The 21,857-nt window shown below is 34.8% G+C and overlaps 1 protein-coding gene across 3 annotated transcripts in view; it reads right to left on the bottom strand.

The window, feature by feature from the left end:
• The window catches only part of bcas3 (BCAS3 microtubule associated cell migration factor), an 830,699-nt gene that overhangs the window by 346,820 nt on the left and 462,022 nt on the right, over nucleotides 1-21,857 (bottom strand). For all 3 annotated transcript variants that reach the window (XM_028807048.2, XM_028807050.2, XM_028807049.2), the window contains 6 exons: nucleotides 17,074-17,198; nucleotides 15,955-16,120; nucleotides 11,370-11,470; nucleotides 8,280-8,380; nucleotides 1,715-1,911; nucleotides 904-1,001 (listed from right to left, as the gene is read on the bottom strand). In XM_028807048.2, coding sequence (XP_028662881.1) covers nucleotides 904-1,001; nucleotides 1,715-1,911; nucleotides 8,280-8,380; nucleotides 11,370-11,470; nucleotides 15,955-16,120; nucleotides 17,074-17,198 — 788 coding nt within the window. The remainder of the gene's footprint in view (nucleotides 1-903; nucleotides 1,002-1,714; nucleotides 1,912-8,279; nucleotides 8,381-11,369; nucleotides 11,471-15,954; nucleotides 16,121-17,073; nucleotides 17,199-21,857) is intronic.

Genomic DNA, 21,857 nt, shown 5'->3' with positions numbered 1-21,857 from the left:
TACAGGTTTCTAATACCATGCTATATTTTGGGGGAAAATAAACTATTTTCCAAACACAATGTCAGTTGTTTCAAGCAATATAATAAAACTAAAAAATTGCTAGAATATTGTAATCATAAGCAAACAAACATCAATATTAAAAAGATCTTGTTTTAATATTTTTTTCTTTTTTTATGTATCTTTCCACTTAAAGCTCTTGCAAAAAATTGGACTTCGTCTCTCATAATTATGGGGCAGCAAGCGACATTAAGAGGTAGCTATATTTTGTAATAACAATGGACATTTCATTTGTAGACAGAGTATCTCCTAATAAACCTGTTGCTAATAGGAAACAAGCTATAAAACATATTGTAAGATCAACAGTTATAATCCTTAGGATAAACATGCACTTGCACTCTTTTGAAGGCAGGACAAAGCGATTTATTCAGATAAGCCAAGGCGCCACACCAGTTTTAACTCTGAGCAACAAGCAGTCAAGCAGTCAGATAAGCATCGACTCATAAAAGCTCCTGCAGACTCCACTGACAGGCTGTCCAATCTAGGGAATCACTTCCTGGTTCAAGTCAGGCAATAAAAATTTATGGTCTGCTTTAAAGCAAACTGAACAGGCTTTTTCTAATGAGCTTGCTTTCAAATACAGGGTCAGCTACTTCAAACCTGCCTGAGTAACAACATAAAATTAGACATGGCATCTCATTTATTTGCCACTCTCCATGTAGAGTCAATTAAGGCTTCAGATGACACTCACACGCACTCTTCCCAAAGGGCCACACAGTCTGCTCATTAATGGACAACCAATTGTAAAAGTCAACTTAGCAATCTAGCAACTGATGACTCTTGTAGTGCAGGTTACATTTAATCTCTGAGTCATGAAAGTAAACCATGAACACTTTGTTACCCTACCTGATCCTGTATCAATAATGGAGGACTGTCCTCTGCGATCAGTGGTCAGTCTTGAAGATCCAGGCATGCTGACTGGCTCCGAACGTACAGGTTGAATCCTTTAATCCAAAATGAAGCAGATAATTAGATTTATTATTAAGTTTATTATATACAATACAAATCACTGCAATGTCTATGAAAGGACAATTCCTCCCAACATGTTCTTATTAACAACCATGAGATTAAAAATACAGCAATGGTAACTATTCTTGTCATCATAAACAGCACCTGCATTTGATCTATTCAAGTTAATCCATGAGGTATAACTGCCACTTTCCTAATGGATCCACAAACATCACTGTAAATAAAGGAAAAGTTTTATTTATTATATTAATTTACTATACACTGTGTATATAAGGAATTTTACAATGGCATGGTGATGTAATGGTTATCACAGCTGTCTTACAGCTTCAAACTCAACATGGGTTGTGTTCCAAGTACATCAGTCTTTGTTTTGCATACCAAAATATGCAAAATAACTGGTGACTATATATTGGACTTGTATAAGCAATCCTGGGTATATGTGCAGGAGGACCTTGTGTTTTACTAGTATCCGGTCTAGTTCTGATGGGTATGACAACAGTCCATATCATCCAAAAACGCATTTTGTGGATGATAATGATGTCATCAAACATTTCATATCGAAACCTTTTTTAATTTTAACATAAAAATAATCTTAAACTTTAAAATATTAAAACAATGTGTTGATAGACCTTTAACAGTAAAAATGTATTGAATATAAACAAGACATAAATAGAAAATATCTGCATACCTCAGGCTATGTAGATCTAAATCATCTGTGACAAAGTCGAGTAGAGGCTGTTGCCCATCGTTTGGTCCTTGTGAGTGCAGCACAGAGGAGCTCGATGAAATCACAGTAGTCTGGCCAGAAGGATGAATTGTCTTGAACTGAAACTGTGGCCCCATCCAGAGCCGCCTATGTGGCCCAGTATGTGTGACAATCTCCACCTAAAATAGTTAATAGCACCCATAAGAAACTCAAAAAAGTCAATATAGAAAAAAAATTAAAAATAGGAAAAAAAAGTTCCTGGTTTTATAGCACTAGTAGCAAGTAACTTTACTAAGAAAACTGGGTTTGAATGAGGTGAGAATTTATGTCACAAATTGTACTTAAATTGTTAAAGGATGTTGTATTAATTTAGATGATAGAATACCTCTGATTCGATTATTTGGCTATTTGCACGCATCTACAGTAAGTAGCATGACTGTAAAGCTATAATAGTAAAATATACTTTAACAGCTGGTATACACTTACCCACTGTATACTGCCTAGGGCAGTTTCTTCCTTGTCCCATACCTACAATACATTCTACTCTCAACTTCTTCTATTGTGTTTTATTTGCTGCTCTAAGTCCTGCCTCATGATACTTAATGTCTGTCTCATATTCTAAGATAATCTGTAACTGACATGAAGAAGTGATTTCTGTTCCATTCTGAGCCAAGATCACTCCCAAAAACATCCATTTAGCTGTGCTGCCCCTCATGTTCACTAAAAATAATGCACAAATGCTACTTACAGCAGATGCATTAAGACAGAGACCATAATGCTCCTCTGCTGTTTACCTAACAAACCTTAAAACTACCACCCTATGCCTGTTTAGGAAACATTGCAGAGCTAGGGCATTTGAACTTCGAAAATTAAAAAAATTCCTCTCACCTACTACTCTTGTGTCTTGAGAAGCTATTGCTCAATTGATGTTAATATTTTTTTTGGATTTACTCAAATAAAGTCACCTAAACAACACGCATCGAGGCATAGACAAGTAACCCTCCTTAACCTATGCTGCACACTAATTGTTAATTGTGCCCTCTGGCAGCTCCCCTCATCTCACAAAAGTTAGTAGAGACTATGCTTCCTTGTCCTGAGACACAACTTACTCAGTCAACAGACTATTTTTAGTTTTCAGGAATAATGATGTACTCTGTGGGTTCTGTCTGTACCCTCTGGGCAGGTCAACTTATAACATCACAATAACTCCGCATTTTCAATTAAATAAAGTAAAAACAGGATGAGAAATGCAACATTCAGTTAAATTTAAAAATAAAACCTGCATTTCTCAAACAGATCTCTATTTTTAAGAGAAAGATGTATCATAAACTTCATTCTCTGTGTGAAAGCTCCTTAGTGACTTGGGAGGAGAACAGATGCCAACTTTTATTGTCATTGTAGTAGTGCTGCAAGCTCTCTAGAGTAATGCAGAACTCCTGCAGTTCTGCACCAAGATAATGCTATTCACAGGTCTCCTTAGATTAATTCTGCTGGCTACAGACCACTGTGGAGCATCTAACTGAACAGTGCCACCACTCATTCACACAAAATGACTTGACATTCTTGGACATCACAGTGCAAGTGACACTGCAAACTACAGCAGATCACATTGGATGTCAGTATTTTCAGTACATATTATTTTAAACACAGACTGTCAAACCAAAATGATGTTGTGGTCACTTAAAAAACAGCAATTCAATATGACAAATAAAAGGAGTAGCTACTATTCTCTAATATTAAAGAAGCACATCCTTCACTTCCAGTATGGTTTAACTGGCATATCTCTGCAGATACTGCATGTTCTTTTGCTTATCGGGTGGGGCTTGTAAGAACACCAGATTCCTCAAACTTTTAAACCAGTAGATATCTTGCCTAATTTTTCAAACCTTACTACTGAACAGCAACAACTATTTATCTATGACAGAATTATTACAGCTTCAGTTGTAGCATACTGTACTACATGTGTCAGAATCCTCAAAAATGCCCTTTTCTAAAGATAACTTAAAAAGCATCAAAAGTTGTAGATTTTTAGGTAACACAGAGTTACTACTGCAAGTTCTAGCTATTACTTTAGAAACATATTATAGTCACTCTTGGCTACAGCAGAGATGCACCTCTGCAATATGCTCTCAACTTAAATGTTCAAGTGTGGCTGGATATCTAAACTAAAGAGTTTAAGGATCCAAGACATCAGGAAATAAATCATAGTAAAATAAATAGCAAACTCAAGAAAATTTTCATACCATATTGCAGCATACATTAAATATTTTTATGTTCAGGAAGATGACACCCCTATATATTTCACCATGTTTGAAGAATTAATATAGTGAACAAAATGTAATTAATACCACTGCTTTATGCATCTGTACAGACATTTACATGTACAGTATGATGGTGTTAGTAAAAACAGTTGAAGTATGTAGCAGTTAATGTGTTAATGAAAACAGGTATGGGAAATCGATGTGGCCATGGATTCATATTACTTGCTTATTAGCAAGTCCATTACTTAATGACTATAGCTACAACTCCATACAATCTGGCAAAAAAAAAAAAGATAACTGGGATAGATCATGGTGAGCAGCACACCAAGAATGCCTTGCCTACTACTACCACAAACATCTAAGTGAGTTTCCATGGAAACCTGCAGCTGGTCTTCTCAAGAAGAGGGAAAATACCACACAAAAAGTGGAGGATTGTATGACAGACCACCATAGTACCTGGCTTGATTTCAGGCTTAGCAGCATGAACTGGCATCAGATCAATTTAAGTTATGATATCAGTTTCAAACTTTTGATGAGGGCAACCAGATTCACAAATGGTAACAATAAAGAAAACAATGAAATCCATACAACACTGTTGAACAGCATGCAGACATAACAGTAGCTGTCAAAGTACTGCCTATGATAAGTTAAACTCTATATTATTTGAAAAGACAGCAATAAAACTATCACAAAATACACTGATTGATATTAAGGACAAACCAACCTGAATTCTTCATTTGGAACCCAATCTGTATAGAGGATACATCATATGCAAATGTCTAGTCAAAAACTTGTCAGAGCACTACCTTCACCATTCGGTGCTGTGGACAATGAGCATTTGGTGGACTGCCAAACTCTGGAGGTGATTTCTATGCAGTATGCTTGCAACATTGAAGAATGCATTGCAAGCTTAGAGTGTGAGAAACATTTCTAGGAAGCCAACATGCAGCATTTGTGTGTGTGACTGGCACAGAATTAGTTTTCTTAATGTTGTTTAAAACCAAAAGCAAAAGCTTAGAAAGAAATAGAAACAGACAGATAAACAACATGAATACATTACATAAATGTTAAAGCTGCAAAGTCTGATTGAGAAAAGGAAAAATAAGGCAGACTCCCAAGCACACTCATAATGCCTCCAGTGTGAGTCTGAGTTGCTATCCAACATATAAGTACAAAAGGTGCTCAAACTAAACAAGGATATCTAGCTGAAAATAATAATGAAACTGTGTCGTTTCTTTGGAAAAAGAACTCAAACATTTCTGGGAAAAGCTTGGGAAATTATAAGTTACGGATATTACTGAAAATTTAGTACAATAACAGCAATTGTGTCTATTAAAATTAACCTGAAGAAAGGCAAAAAAAGAAATGTTAACTGCAAGAATGGAGAGTGTGTTTCTTTTTACAGAGTCTTGCACTAAAATGTGAACCATTGTTGCTTTAGTAGTGGTCAGTCATTTATTTGCTCATAACTTTCTTAAAGCAGAAAGTATGATAAGTTATCATAACATAACATAAGCATAAAATTATCAATTCAGAGTCATGGGGACTTGAACCATAAACTATAGTGTGCACCTTTAATATATGCTTGAAGGTCTTATATTTTGTTATAATATGTAGTTTGCAACTCCACTGCTTATCAGTAGATACTGCACTATAAATAGCTATCTTGTTCAATTCAAGCTTATTTACTCAGTCATTAAATATTATGATGACATTTGTTAGCCAAATTTGCCAAAGTGTCTGAGATAAAGCTATTGACTTTATTTATAAACAAAAATAACATAGCACAAACATTTGATATTAACAAAAGAAAAAACAGGCACATTGTATAGTAAAATAAAATGGCACATAAGTAAGTGTGCATAGTAATTTTAAAATCTGAAACTTGGTAAATATATCAATCAACTTTCTAAATTAAATCTGATTTTGTATAAAATGAGATTTCTTATTAAAAAAATGCAGCTAAAATATAAAAGTACAAACTAACCAATTAATGCTTCAAAATCAATGCAATTAATTATTAGCAAAAATTATTAAATGTACTTTAATTAAATCTTAAGTTAAAAGTACTTTCTGAAATGTCATTCATATTTGCATAAGGAAATATAAAACAAAAAATATTATTGATTTTCATGTAAATATTTTTACATTATAGCTTTTAACATATGTGACTGTTTGACCACGGCCCTAAACTGCATAGCTTTAACTCAAATTTTCCTGCAAGCTTCTACTTTAGTAGTTTTTTGACATTCATGGCACCTTGCCAGTGCACTGAAGATCAAAATATAGGTGAGTTTTTTTTTTTTGTTTTTTTTTAAAGCCCTGCTGAATTTCAACTGCAATCTAAAAAGATTCCTGGCAACTAAAACTAATTACATTTCTAGGATCGATTAAAAAAAAAAATCAGTATCCCCTAATACGCATCTGGTGTAAACTATTGCAGTTCAGAATGATTTAATCAGTCTATTAAGAAAATTACACAATGGACAAGACAATGAAAACAAAACTGAACAAACTGTTGAATTTCATTTTCTAGAAGAAAACAGCAAATGAATCTCTGAAATAAAATTTTAAAACAAAACAAACATGATGGAGGCCCCTAATTTTTAATAGCAAGCTGAACGACACTTCAAACACACAGCTGCCTAAATTAGGCCACAGAAGAGGATTGCTGTATTTTTTCCAGTTAACACCATCAGTGTTGCAGAGCCGAGAGATAAACAGATGCCACTGCAGTTTTCACTCAGGCTATGGACAGATGTTCCCCCCAATCCCTCCTGCTGTGTTCCACAATGACATATTGCATCCACTTCACACTGACAGCACACATTACATACAGATCCTGCTCAAAAAGTAAAGCAAAGGGGAAGCATATTTAAATTAAATGTCTTTGTTTTTGATATTAAATTTTAAATATAAAAAACACCACTAGAACCTTTTTCAAAAGTTCTCAGTTTAGCATTCAAACTACATGTTTATATTTAGATGTCTTACTTGAGTAGTTGAAAACTGAAAAGCAGTTTAAAAGTGAATGGATTTTCTATAGATGGTGTTCTTAAAAAATCCATCCTTTATATGTTCAGATAAACAAACAATAACAACAAAAAATAAGTCGGTGTAAGTCCTTCCTTAAGGATGCTCCAACATAGTACACAGTACAAAAAAAGTCTTTTCTATTAGATAAATATTTTTAGGCAAAACTAAAAATAAGAACTGAAGAAACTAGAAGAAGCATCAGAAGCCATAGAACTCATTTAGTGTTCTGTGTGTGAAACACAATCAGAATGCACCATTAAAATAGATGTACCATATAAGGCAAACCAATATGACAACATATGGCATGGAATCCATAAAGAAAACACTCCAATGATGGCTAAGCTAAAAACACAACACTTCATGCAGTACAATGTTCACAAGGGTAAAAAGTGGAATCAGAAAAGGAAATTGTCAAGGTAGCAAACATTGTAGTTTATAATTTTTAAAGTATACTGTGTCATACTGAAATGCTTAAACAAGGAATAATACAGTTCTATTAGATCAAAATATCTGGATCATTTTTATCTTTACTTTGGCAAAGAACACAAAGTAAAATAACAATAGTAAAATGTAATGATAATGGGAACAGTGGCAAAAGTGTATGATTAGAAACTTCGTCTTCTTTAATGTACTTATTTAATGTGCAACAGTCATCAGAATTCAGGATACGAAGAACCTTAGAATGCTTTACATGCCTTACATAGTTCATCTTAACTATTTACTTTTTAATATGATGCAGATTTGCTGTAAATCACTAAAGTCTTACTATCTCAATCAAGTTAAATTCCTTTGTGACTACAGAGAAGGCAGTATTGTTCTTTGGTTTATTGGTGTTCCTGGTACACTATTTGTGATGTGGAACCTGAAGCACTTCATCTCATCCTCTGCCTCCCATCTGCAACACTATTCATTATGACTGTACCAAGTATTTCAGACATTCAAAAGCAGCTTTAATTAATAAACAATTACACATTTCCTCTGAAGTGCAACAAAGTGCCAACTAAAACTAAAGGGTAATGGACAGGAAATTATTAATGCACAACTAAGACTTCTAAGGCTCTAAGCTGATCCATTTTGAGCTAGTACACAGATAGCTAACATTGCTTACTTATTGACAAAAGGATAAATAATTAATTTTGTTGGAGCATTCAGACCTAGAATTACAATATATGTTGTGTACATGATTGTGAATAAAACTGGCATGTCAGTAAAAATATCCGTTATTTATGGTAATGTGAAAAGAGCCTTACCTGAGACAGCCATCCTTCATCTTCCTGCCCACTGTGATCTGATGCCAAACTGTCATATGACTCATGTCGGGTCATAGGACCAGGGCTTCCAGGAGGCTGCACTGTAGATGAACAGAAGAACATATACAGGTTAACTGAGTTTAAATTCTGACACACGTTGCATAGCTGCTCAAAGGACAGATGGAACACTTGCAGGCTTGGATAAGCAAGATTTAAAAATGAAGTTCAATGTGCGGAGCAAGCTTTGGGCTATGACATATTTTTCTTCGAAATTTGATTTATATGGGACATAATAATAAAGTTATCAGGTTTCCCTTCTGACATGTATTCTGGCAACTAAGTCCACGTGTAAGCAAAGGGAATTCAAGCAATAACACTGCCCCTGCAATGCAAACATGGAATTGGGCTTTGAAAATATCATAAAACATGCATATCGTGACTTATTACAGTATATACAGTACATAGTAAATTTTGTACAAGTCCACAACTGTTAGTGACGCTCATGTATTCGCAGAAATTACAAGGAAGAAATGGGAGGAACATTCTTTGATTTTTCAAGTGTTCTCTAATAGAAAAGAACAAAGCTTTATGTGTTACATATTAAACCCAAGCAGAACTCCTCCTGGCTTCTTGCCTCAAGTGTGTAATAGCTGTTCACTAATTAATTATTAATGTGTTCCTACACACTGAGAATAATTCTGAATGATGTCCACTTGTCAAGAACAGCTAAGTTCATAGCAAGACCAATCTGAATAAATTCTTTATAAAAGACAAAGTAAGATCCAAAGACAAATATATCTATAATATTACTATACTATTTCAAGTGTATAATCAACAGTAAAGTCTTCAACCACTGCTCCATTTAGCTGTTGACCAATTGTAAATAAAAGGTAATGTTGTTCATGCTCGTAACTTAAGGGATGATCCTCACAAATGAGATAGGGAAGCATTCTGTATCATATTAATAACAAAATGTACAGGAGATGAGACTGAGTTCACATGTAAGAAGACTTATGCTGTTTTATTCCAGTTTACAGTTTTATGCACAGGTAGTTTTTTTAAAGGGTAGCTTTTTATTTAGCAATTCAGAGGTCATGAAAGATAAGTGCTTTCAGCTTAAATGTAATATTTGTTGTTCTCTTTCCACTTATTGTATTGCAGCTGTGTTCTAATTCTATTCATTGTATGCTAATGCATTTTATTTGCTCATATAAGCTGCTTTTTGGTGTCTCTTAATCACTAGAAAACTATCCATCAAAAAAAGGAGCAAACAGCCAAATAATCCAAGCATAATGTTCAAACAATAGGCTAAATTTGAAAGAAAAAAATAAAAACACAATCGAGGTGAGATTGGAAAAATGAACTTGACAAAATACAATTATAAGGATGACAATTAGAAACTAGAAACTTGTTCATTACTAGTACATACAAAGCTAGCTAGAGAATGATTTTATTATATATATAATCCAAATTAAAACGGAAGAAAAAAAAGTAACAACTGCATATTGCATGTTAAATCAATACAATAAAAGCTGTTTTAATAAAAAAGGAATAGTAAGTAGCAGCTCTGTCAAATGTACTATATATACACCACAGAAAAAAGTCATTTTAAAGAATCATGACCATTACCCCAATATATTTTGTCATTTTGCAATTATTTTAAAGACCTGTATTGAGAAAAGAGAAACCTCATTACTTTTCTTCTTTGAAACTGTATAGTTTACTTCAGCGTTACAGAGCAGAACAGGGCTAAGTAATTACAATTACAAATTGGTAGTATGTTCATGGCTTCTATTCCTATCAAATTCTTATCTCTTAATTCTTTTAATTGAACTTCTAGATTAATCATATTTCTAGTAACCCTAATTCCACATTAGACCTGTCAGTTGTACAGTACAGAATAAACGCTAAAAGAATTTGTTTTTTAAAATGAAACAAAAAAAAACTATTTATTTTTATAATAAATTTCCTATTTAGAATGTATTTCTGCACTTTTTTTGTGAGGGGATTGCAAACTAAAAACATCTTTAAATTGAAAACTAGAATGTACACTTATATGGGTTGTTTAGAACAACCTTGTTCCATAAATGTTACTATATAGTATACTAATCCTCTTTATATTTTAATTGTTTAAGTGTAAGCGAAAATAGGTTTTTATGTTTGATAGTAACACCAGAATACAACTTAAAATAGTGTGAGTATTAAAATGTAATGCAGTGAAGTGTTTAAAAGAGAGGGCAGAAGGAAGATCATAATTTGTTCTGATTGTTCAACATTTCACACATTTGACATAATGAACCTGATCTTTCAAATACTATAACAACAAATATATAATTTATAATATAATATAATTATATATAATATATAATTTCCTTTCTTTACTCAGTCACTGAATACACACTATAGTATACAGTAGTTGCATATATTTATGGACTGAATTGACTTGCAACTGGATTTAATTGGACCCAAATGTTAAAATTGTGTCCAGTGTATCACTTCCTTAATTATATTTATAATTTTAAAGTAACAAGTAGCTGTCTGCAATAGATAATTGAGTAAAATATTGTACTCATTTCCCTTCAGCTTTTAAAACTTACTGGAAAAGAAGAAATTAACAACATGCCTACAGGATTTAGGCGCTAATTACTGATTATGTTGTATTATTTTGATAAATGTATAAATGCCTATTTATTCAAGAAAGATTTAAATATCTTTTCATCCATAAGAAATGTCCCATTAAGACACTGAGTATCCTCACTGTGCAGTGTACCAAGGGCTTATTAAATTTGGCTATATCCTATTGTCCTATGAAATAATATTTATACAAGCTGAGTGTATTTAGCAGAGTTGCATCAGTTAATTATGGAAATAATGTGTATGTTAGGAAGCAGCTGATGAACATAGAGCCACAAGACTCATGAATAGTTCTGCCTTCACTACAAATAGAAGATTCATCACTTAAAAGGGTTGCTCACAGCTTGTGGCCCCAATAATAGGTTAACAACAATCCCGTTTTGAGAACAGTCATTGTAAATCAGCAGGACTCTCACTAATGGATCCTTTCTGTGAGAATGGAAAGACAGTACTTACTTCCAGCTAGAAGGTATTGATAGTACTGCACAGCATCTGAGGCCAGTAGCAGGGGATGGTTTGTGTTAAATGGTGGCTGAAGTTCATTCCACTGTGGCGTTCTACTCCAAACAAACAGAAAAATGAATTTGGCAAAAGCTTGTCAAGCTTGTCAAACTGAAACAATTTACAGAAACAGCACATTAATATAAAGCAGTATATCACCAAAAATGCTTAGAACAGACTAAATTTATTTTACAAATATTTTATTTGAAACACTTCAAAATATAATATATACTAAGAAAAAATACTACACTATAATGATGGAATTTGAATTATCATAAAATGATTTATTACACTTTCAAAAGATGAACCATGTGAAGCCATTTTACTATGTATGTCACTGATATTGTGGGAATATATGTTCACTTACTTGTGTTTACAGACTGGCATACAGTTTTTAGATAGGGTGTGAAATAATTCCCCTTATAAACAAAGGCATTTAGAACTACATTGAATTTATACTTATCGTCACCATCATGCTGTTTCCATGTTTCATTTTCAGGGATGAGGTATCAACACATCAGGTTACCAAAGTTCTTCAGAACTTTCTGGTAATACCTTGACACTCCCAAGATAACTGAGAGATATAAATTAATCAGCCCCACTATTAAAACCACTAACAGATGAAGTGAATGACATTGATTATCTCATTACAATGGCACCTGTCAAATGGGGGAAGGTGGTCTGGTCTGATCAATCACGTTTTCTTTTGAAACGTAGATCATAGTTTCCCTGGGGAAGAGATGGATGTAGGATGCACTGCGGGAAGAAGGCAAGCTGGCGGAGGCATTGTGATGCTCTGGGCAATGTTCTGCTGGAAACCTTGGGTCTCGGCATTCACATGCATGTTACTTTGATATATACCACCTACCTAAAAGTTTGTCACAGACCATGTTCACCCCTTTATGGCAATGGTATTTCATGGTGGCAATGGCCTCTTTCAGAAGGATAATGCACCCTGCCACACTGGTTTGCAGAGCATGACAAAGAATTCAAGGGTGGTGATTTTGCCTCCAAATTCCCCAGATCTCAACTTGCTCAGCCCACATCTATGGAATGTGCTGAAAAAACAAGTGTGATCCATGAAGGCCACACCTCACAACTTACATGAGTTAGAGGATCTTCTGCTAACGTCTTCGTGCCAGATACCCCAGGACATCTTCAGAGGTATTGCGGGCTCCATGCCTTGATGGGTCAGAGCTGTTTTGTTGGCACGTGGGGGACCTATACAGTATTAGGCAGGTGGTTTAAATGTTGTGATAGATCTTTGTAATGACTCCAGCATGTCTTAGTCCTTCCCCTCAATTTTCTTCCACTGGATAGTGCTTTATACGCCTCCAGTAGGAGGAGTCTGTGAGGCATCCTAACTGTACACCCAAACTGCCTCAGCATTCAATCTGGAGATACAGTGGGTTTAATCTATAATTCTGCATTATTGCCAAGCTCCTCACCCTCTCACTGAGAGTGTACCCAGCAGCCAAGTGTAGGAACCTTATTTTCTCTGCTTGTACTCAACCGACAACTCTGTCCACAGACATATCTTCCACTTCACCACCATGATCCAGTACAACATTACTTTGCTTCACCAAATTCAATCTGAGGAAGACCTCTACCCTTATTCATGACTAAGAACCCAGGGTACTTGAACTCCTCCACTTGGGGCTGCTGCTCATCCCCTACCTGCAAGTAAATTGCCACTCTTTTTCATGAGGAGACCATAGCCAAATATGTGGAAGTGCTAGTTCTCATTCCAATCACTTCACACTCATCTGGAAATCAGTTTCAAGGTGCTCCGGAGACCATAGTCTGATGAGGTCAAGTGCACAACATCATCAGCAAACAGACGAAATTCACCTTTTATTTTGCCAAAATAAATATACTTCAAACCATTTCTGTGCCTTGATATTCTGTCCATGAAAATAATGAAAAAGAGAGAAGACAAGACGTACCATTGCAAGGACATGGGAAGAGGGGTGCAAAGTGTACTATAGCACCCCTTGTGGTTAGGATGACAACTGAGTATTAGACTTTATATTAATTAAAAAACAAAATACCTCTTTATTAATGTTTAAATAACCATGTGGATGGGGTTTATTTAGGGTCTAACGACTAAAGGAAAACTCATTAAAAAATTAGATGCAATTGCATAACATGTAATGTCATGTTAAAGAACACAGATCACATAACAAGATTAAGCAGCCAGTCAGCTATATAGCTGTGCTATCATGTCAGAAAAAAGAATTTGAGTTCTTTTTTGCAAATGACTGAAAAAAAGCTGCCAAGTTTGAAGATAATGTGTTTGGCCAATCTGTAACTTTAGAAGAGGAATACACCTAATACCTTTAAATTTAATACCTAGAATGAAAATTTAAAGCTCACTCTGCAAATACAGGAACAACATTAATTACTATTTAATTTATTAATCTAATGCCTTTATACTAGATTTCTTTAGTTTTTCCAATTGGAGCACAGGCAGGTGAAGTGACTTACTCATAATTGCACAGTGCCAATAGCGGGATTTAAACCCAAAACCTCTGGGTTTGAAGTTCACAATTTTAACCACTTTGATATACTACCTGCCAAATGGAATGCATCACTGGCCTAAGAACCCCATACTCTATTAGCACCTTCTACAAGATACTGCAGGGTACATTGTCATAAGCTTTTTCAAAGTCTATAAAATATAGGAAGACAGGATTGGCAAACTCCCATGACCCATCAGTTTCTCTCTGCATGAAAAAAAAGAGTTTGCTGTTCCACAGCCAGAATAAAATCCACATTGGTCCTCCTGCACAATAAATTTCAACTGTTGGATGAGGTCTCCTTTCCACTACCCCAGAAAATGGGGGTGAAGCTGCTAACTGTTAACACCTTATGTTCGACTCTTTTTATAAATAAAGAACCACCTCAGGTTGTCCCTTGCAAGGCACTATTGCTACCTTCCACAATACACTAAAGAGGCATAAGAGCTAAAACACACTAACAATATCCAGTGCTTTGAGGATGTCTGGTCAGATCTGCTTTTTAATAATCAAATGTGTCTCAACCACAGAGATACACCATACTCCAACCAACGCTTCTGACATGGCATTCCACTCTAAGAGCATATCCACTGGTTTTAGGGGATGCTCACAGTGCTGCTTCTGTCGATCAATGATAACTCCAGTCAAAGTCAATGTTGAGCCCAACCTATTAAGAACAGCTTAGGTGATGTCCTGCTTACCCAATCTGAGTCACTAATGGTTTGCCAGAGCTTCAATGAGGCCATCCTTAAGTACTCACCAAACTACACACACAAACGGACCTTTGTTTCAGCACTGCCTGCCTGTACTTCTCAGCAAAATTTGGGGCTCCTCAAGCTAAAACTGTATAGAAGGCCTCTTTCCTCAACTTGACAGTTTCCCTCACTGTTTGAGTCTGACAAAAGAGCCAAGGGTTGTTGTGATGACAGGCATCAAAATGTTTTGGCAACAGCTCCTTGTAGCTGCCTCCACTACTGAGGTCTTGATTTTTACTCTAAATCAGGAGAAGCTTCCAACTCACTGTATGAAACGATCCCTCTACCTCTTACCACTCTTACGTAGAAACCACCTTATCCTGGTTGCGAATATACTCCTATGTTGGGTTAAGCTCCTTTTCTGTTTTGCCATCAATATCATCATCATAACTAGCAAAGTGGCCATTGCAGTACATACTACCAGAACAACCACAATGCACGGCCAGCGGCTCATAAAAATGTCTATAAAAGAAATGACTCCAGTGATATATATATCCATCCATCCATTTTCCAACCCGCTGAATCCAAACACAGGGTCACGGGGGTCTGCTGGAGCCAATCTCAGCCAACACAGGGCACAAGGCAGGGACCAATCCCGGGCAGGGTGCCAACCCACCACAGGACACACACAAACACACCCACACACTAGGGCCAATTTAGAATCGCCAATCCACCTAACCTGCATGTCTTTGGACTGTGGGAGGAAACCGGAGCGCCCGGAGGAAACCCACGCAGACACGGGGAGAACATGCAAACTCCACGCAGGGAGGACCCGGGAATCGAACCCAGGTCCCCAGATCTCCCAACTGCGAGGCAGCAGCGCTACCCACTGTGCCACCGTGCCGCCCTTGAGATATATATATATATATATATATATATATATATATATATATATATATATATATATATATATATATATATATATATATATATATATATATATATATATATATATATATATATATATATATATATATATATATATATATATATATATATATAAACTAGAGATCTAACCACAGACAAGTTTGCTATGACAAACTGTATGAGAAGGACATATCTTCAAACAACTCTCATAATCATTGGGGCACACATGTCTCATCTACTCCATCATATTCCTGTCATTACTCATTTTATATTGTGACAGTCTAACACCAGGATTTTTGGATTCAACATACACTTAAAAGAATATTTTTTCATTGGAATAACTATTGACTATTGGATAACTCACAGAAATACAAATAGTTTAAATCAATGTCTTCAAACCTGGCAAGTGACCAGCTTGCTCGAGGACAGCTCACAAGCTCAAGAGGCGTGTCATCACTGATTTTCTGGGCTGTGCTGATTGGACGAGGCTCCAGGACATGCTCTACCAGATTTCCATAGCAGCTAAGTATATACAATGACTCCACAACATACTGCTTGGATTGATCTATCAGAAAGAAAAATGTGGTACACAAACAACAAATCAGAATTTAATGTTAATGTGTAGAAATAATATTGCGTCTATCATTATATATTTGAGGACAGAAAAGTATGATAATGAAAAATGTAAACTTTAAATATAGTGTTATTTCTCATTAATTAATTTGTAAATTACAGTTTAGGCCTGGTAAAAGTGGTGAAATTAAAATTTGTATCTCACTTTACTCTTTTGAGATAACTTTTTTTCATAAGCTTTCATTATTTTCAGTTCGTAAGGAGGATTCACTGATCATCTGCAGTTAGACTGAAATTTTTTTGGACAAACTTCTCTTTACACAGCATTTATATTTGTATTTTTTCTTTCATAAGTTCTACAAGGTTCGTATTAACTTATGTACAAAATGCTGTGTGACATGAGCAAATAATATTTATATAAAAATCTGCATTTATTGTAGTTAAACTATTAAATGAAAGTTGCAATATATTGTACATAGGAAAGGTCTTTTTTCATAAACTGAATGATATATTGGTACTAGTACTACACATGTACAAAGTTGGCATATAGCACTCTGAGTTTTTCTTTAAAACTTTTTTTTTAAATCTCTCAATGTAGCAAGCAGGAGCTTATATGGGCAGCTCAGGGCTCAAGTCAGGATAGGAAGAGTATATAACTCCACACAGACAATGAACAGGCATGAGATTCAAACCAGGGGAACCGAATCTACAACAAAGCACTGTGCCACTGTTCTTTTCCTATAATTTAAGGCAATTTCAAAAATGAAATAAGGTAATTACCTGTAATATCAAACACAAAATAAACTTATGAAATATAGCACAGCCTGTTACAGTGTTATTAAAGGAAAGCCTGAGATTGCATCCATGTAATGATGGCTGCAGTTCATCTGTGGTATTTTCACGGCTAAAATACTGTTTTAAAATGTATTTTTCTAAAATACAAACCTTTATCTCTTTTCATGTTGGGATTGGTGATAAACCAAGATCTTGAAGGTGCAAAGAGGGCTGCAACACAAAATTCACCTCCAGTGGATTTACTCGGTGATATTTGTGGGTTTTGTTTGGTTTTGCTTTAAGAATAAAAATTAAAGACACAAATTATTAATGGTTTGTTTCTAATCATTACAGATGAAGCACACATTTATTCACATCATATTAAAAATGAAAATACATTTAATCTGATTTAAGATATGAACAAACATTACATTCTTATAGAACTTTGCAGGCTCACTATGCTTTTAAAGAATGTTCAACCACTAAATGCACAGGACCATATTAAATAAAAATGTGACATATGAATCTTAAACACAAAAAATAATTTACAATTTTTCTGTTTTGCATAAATTGTGTTAAACTTGCAGCTCACATAGGGATGGTGAATGTGTAAGCATGACCACCCATGCCTATTGCTGATAGAAACTGAAGGGTCTGTTAGTAATGCTGAACTTTTGCTCTTTTGCTTCTCTTTAAACTGTCAACAACTCATAAATTACTCTACAAGTAGTTCAGCATTATTTAATCAAACACCACATGAAAGTTAATGTAAACTCTTGGCAATATTGAACCTCAGTCCTGTTTAATACAGAAAATTTTCAAGATTACTAGAGTCATACCTCGTACAGAAAACATATAAAAAGAACAACTATGAGAACATTAAACATGAAACACACTGCCATTTATTAATTACTTTTTTCAGCAATAAAATTAAGAATGAAAAGTACTGAATGTATTAAAATATGCATGCAGAGAGTGTTAGATAATCACATCATCAAAAACTACATACAAGTTAAAAATATTCCATATACTAAGAATTATGCTACATATACAAAATATTCATTTTATATACTTTACTGTATAAATTGATAAGTATAATATTTTTAACAGAAAGACACTTCTACAATTAACCAAATTGATTACCTACAGACTAAAATAATGCTAGAATTATGGTTATATGAGTTCAAGGCAGTGTTGTAACTAGAGTTTGATGGGTGTTGGTGTCAAACAATAAATTAGACTCCCCATGTGAAATTAAATTAAATCTATAAAATGGCCACCATCAATTAACACTAGAATTACCAGAGTCTACGAAAAAACTCGTAGATCCGGCCCACCTTAAATCGCGTCTTAAATCCGTTCACACCTCTCCGCCAGCGTCTTTTGTCCTCTAAATGTGCTGATAAAAGACAAGCTGCAAGCAGCCGGCTATTCCATCCCCCCTCCGACTTAGAACGTGAACGCACTTTTCCCAGCTCATGCCTTGATTGATTATCTGGGAGTGAAGTGGAGTTTTAGAATGGAAATAATAGATCGTTATTTGGAACACACGCATTTCATGTGTGTACCGTTTCTACAGTAATCTGTGTAAACACATTGTTAAAGCAGAAACTTTTTCATATTTTAGTAATAAATGTTACAAAATGTAGGCATAAACTATAGAATGTATAAAGCCCGAGTTCCAAAGATCAAATAAACACTTTCACAAAAGCTTCAAGAATAATACAGCAGTTTCCGTGGCGTAGCGCGCTAAAATTCGCCTCTCTGAGCGAGTAGCTTTGCTGTGCCTCACAGACATGAGTTCAATTCCACACTGGGGACAAAGTGTTACTTATTTTTAACCTCAAACGGACATTAAATTTATAAATTGGTATGCATTGTCAGTTAATGAGATCGTTATATTTTCATGTGGGATGTTCCTTTTAAAATATTTTTTTTTTACAATTGAGACTGCAATTAACATGAACAACTGTCCTTATAACTTATTTTTTCAAGATCCATAACACACAGACAGACAGAGCACTGCGTAATAGAGAGACAGACAGGCAGAGATATACAAACAAACAGGGAAGGCAACATGTTGATCTTTTTTTTTCTTTCAGTACATGTGTGTTGTTCCTGCAGCACTGAATAAGCTCACGTGCTCTAACATCACCCCTCCCCCCGATCTGACTATTCTGAAGAATAGTAAAGTTCCTTATAATAATAAAGGAAAAAATAAGGCATGATCATGAATCTATGAAAAACTGGGTATCCTTTCAACTTACCTATTTTTGAAGGTTTTATGACAAAACAGATTACATTTGACAAAACCCATTATGAGGAATACATCGTGTATGCATCAATGTAATTCGTGTTTTTGGGTGTGGCCTACTATGAATTGCGAATCTGTCCATGCTTGATTCTTGCTGTTATGAATGTACTTTTCATTTAAATTATATTTATTTTCCTTCACCATTTTGCAAGATTTTATACTTGTTTGGGTTTTTATGCCCTAGTTTCTGAATTTGACAATAGATTTAAGCCTTTGAATGCTTGTCTTAAATTATCTAATAATATTTGGCACTTTTTTGCATCACCATCTTATTTGTTTACACCTGTCACCACTGGAGGCCAATGCAGATGACAGGATTTAAAAATATCCCTTTTTGTGCCATTAAATACTATTTCTTTTGAATCTCTGGTTTTTGACTTTGCTCTAAATTTTTTACATTGATTTTTGTCTTGCGACTTGGCCTTTGTAACAGTGTGGCCTACTTCTTGATTTTCAAACATTTTTTTGGTTTGACTTTTTCTCAAATATTCTTCGAACATTATCTTACGTAATACTTGCATTGATTCGGATCCCAGATGAGTGACTCCGGGATGAGGTGGATTTACCATGACATGCGGTACATGCAGGGATAAAGGATAAAGGAATTAAAAACAAATGACGGAGGTTCAGGCATCCATCCAGCAGGTAGTAGAGTTAATAAATATGCTGTCCGCAAAGTTTTACTCTGCCTCCCAGGTCCAGGAGGTAGCAGGCTTCAGTCAATTAAAGACCCTGCAATACCGTATCCAATTAGATATATCAGAGATCCTAACAAGTGTAGCGGTTTCTTAAATCATTTACACATTATTTTTGCATATTGAATTTGTGTTTTGTAATTTGTTTTTGCATTTTCTGATTTACTTTCTATATTTCCAATTTCCTTTTGTATTTTCTGATTTGATTTTGGCATGCAATTCCAATTTTTTTTTATGTTTTATAATTTGTTTTTACATTTCCATTTTTTTCTGTGTTTTCTGTTTCGTGTATGCATTTTCAATGTTTTCCAGTTTTACAATTTGTTTTTGAACTTCTAATCTGATTTGATTTTTGCATGTCTAATTTTGTTTTTATGTATTCTGATTAGCTTTGCATGATTTTATTTTGTTTTTGTACACTGCATTTCGGGGCAACCATTAATTCTAGGGAAGTATAGAATTTTCTTTGTTCTGTCCTATTAGAACAAATAAACATGCCATTTAGAATCCACTCCCCCTTCTTTTACAGTCCATATTGGTCTTTTTTATGAAGAACAACTGAATTTTTCATTATCCAATCTTCAATTCAACAAGTTATCTTACGTTTCCCATGGCTGCAGAAAGATAATCTAACAATTAACTGGGAAAAAAGAGAAAAAAGTAAATGTCCTTTAAAAATGAATTTCTTTGCCTCGCCCAATATTATACAATACTATTTTCATTCTTCCAAATGAATATGCAGATTTTGAAGATGTTTTCAGTAAACAGAAAGCACTGACTTTGCCACCTTATCAAGAATATGATATTGCTACACAGTTGTTATTAGAGGTATCCTTACCAAAAGGCCAAGTTTATGTACTAGCGTGTCTTGAACAAGAACCAATGAAACAATATATACATGAGAGTGTAAAGAGTGGATTTACTGTCAATGCCATTGGTTCTGGTATTTTCTTTGTTGAAAAGAAAGAAGGATGGTGGTCACGTCCCTGAATTGAACATAGGGAATTGAAGACATTTACTGTTAAAATTAACTACTCTTTACCCATCATTTCATCTATTCTTAACCAGGTAAATGGCTTGTCTGTCTTTTCTAAATAGGAATCTCAGAAGTACATACCATTTAATACATATCAAAGAAGGGGACAAATAGAAGACAGCCTTCAAAACATCTAGCAGATATTATGACTGTTTATATCTCATTTAACATTGGCTGGCTTAGTTGAAAAGAAAGACTTGATCAGTTGCTGAATTGGGCTTTAGGTTACAGAAGACAATGTTCTGAAAATTTTTAACTTGTTTAAACATTTGCACAAAACTATTCCGGGTCTTATTCAAAAGAGGTGTATATACAGTTTCAATCACAAAGCAAAAAGCAATATATACCCCACCCTAACTAATATTTAACATCTAGTGAGGCCCCCTGAATCTAAGACTATACCTACTCATGGCCTTGATTCTGAATTTTATATCAGATTTTCACTTGGGTGCTTGCCTTTAATTACTTGATATTAGTTGGGCCATTTTGGTTGATTATGTCTGTCATTATTTTATATACTTCTTGTTGAGAAGCCACTGTGGTTGCTGGGGTTGAGTCATATAGGTCGCGACCCTGACAGTATGGTCATGATGGGGTTTAAAGGTCATCGGAAGGATTACTTCCTATCTGAGTTTGCAGATTCAAAAACATCCCCATTTGTGCTTTCTGAAGTAGAAGGAACCGAAATTGCTCCCAACCCAGCTCCAAACACAGCTGAAAGGAGCATTTTGGAGACCATTAGAAATATAATTGACAATATACTGAAAATGTTACATAAATAAGAAAGGGGCTTTTTTTCTTCAATTAATTGTTTTCATGCCAACTTTTCTATTTTTCCTGTACACATCACAATGCTCTGCACCTGAACTCAGTGAAAAGCGGCATACAAAAATGAAGTGAATTGAACTGA

The sequence above is a fragment of the Erpetoichthys calabaricus genome, chromosome 8 (genome assembly GCF_900747795.2).
Source record: "Erpetoichthys calabaricus chromosome 8, fErpCal1.3, whole genome shotgun sequence".
NCBI lineage: Eukaryota > Metazoa > Chordata > Cladistia > Polypteriformes > Polypteridae > Erpetoichthys > Erpetoichthys calabaricus.
The sequence above is the reverse complement of the archived record's forward strand: the minus strand, read 5'-3'. Positions and strand labels throughout refer to the sequence as shown.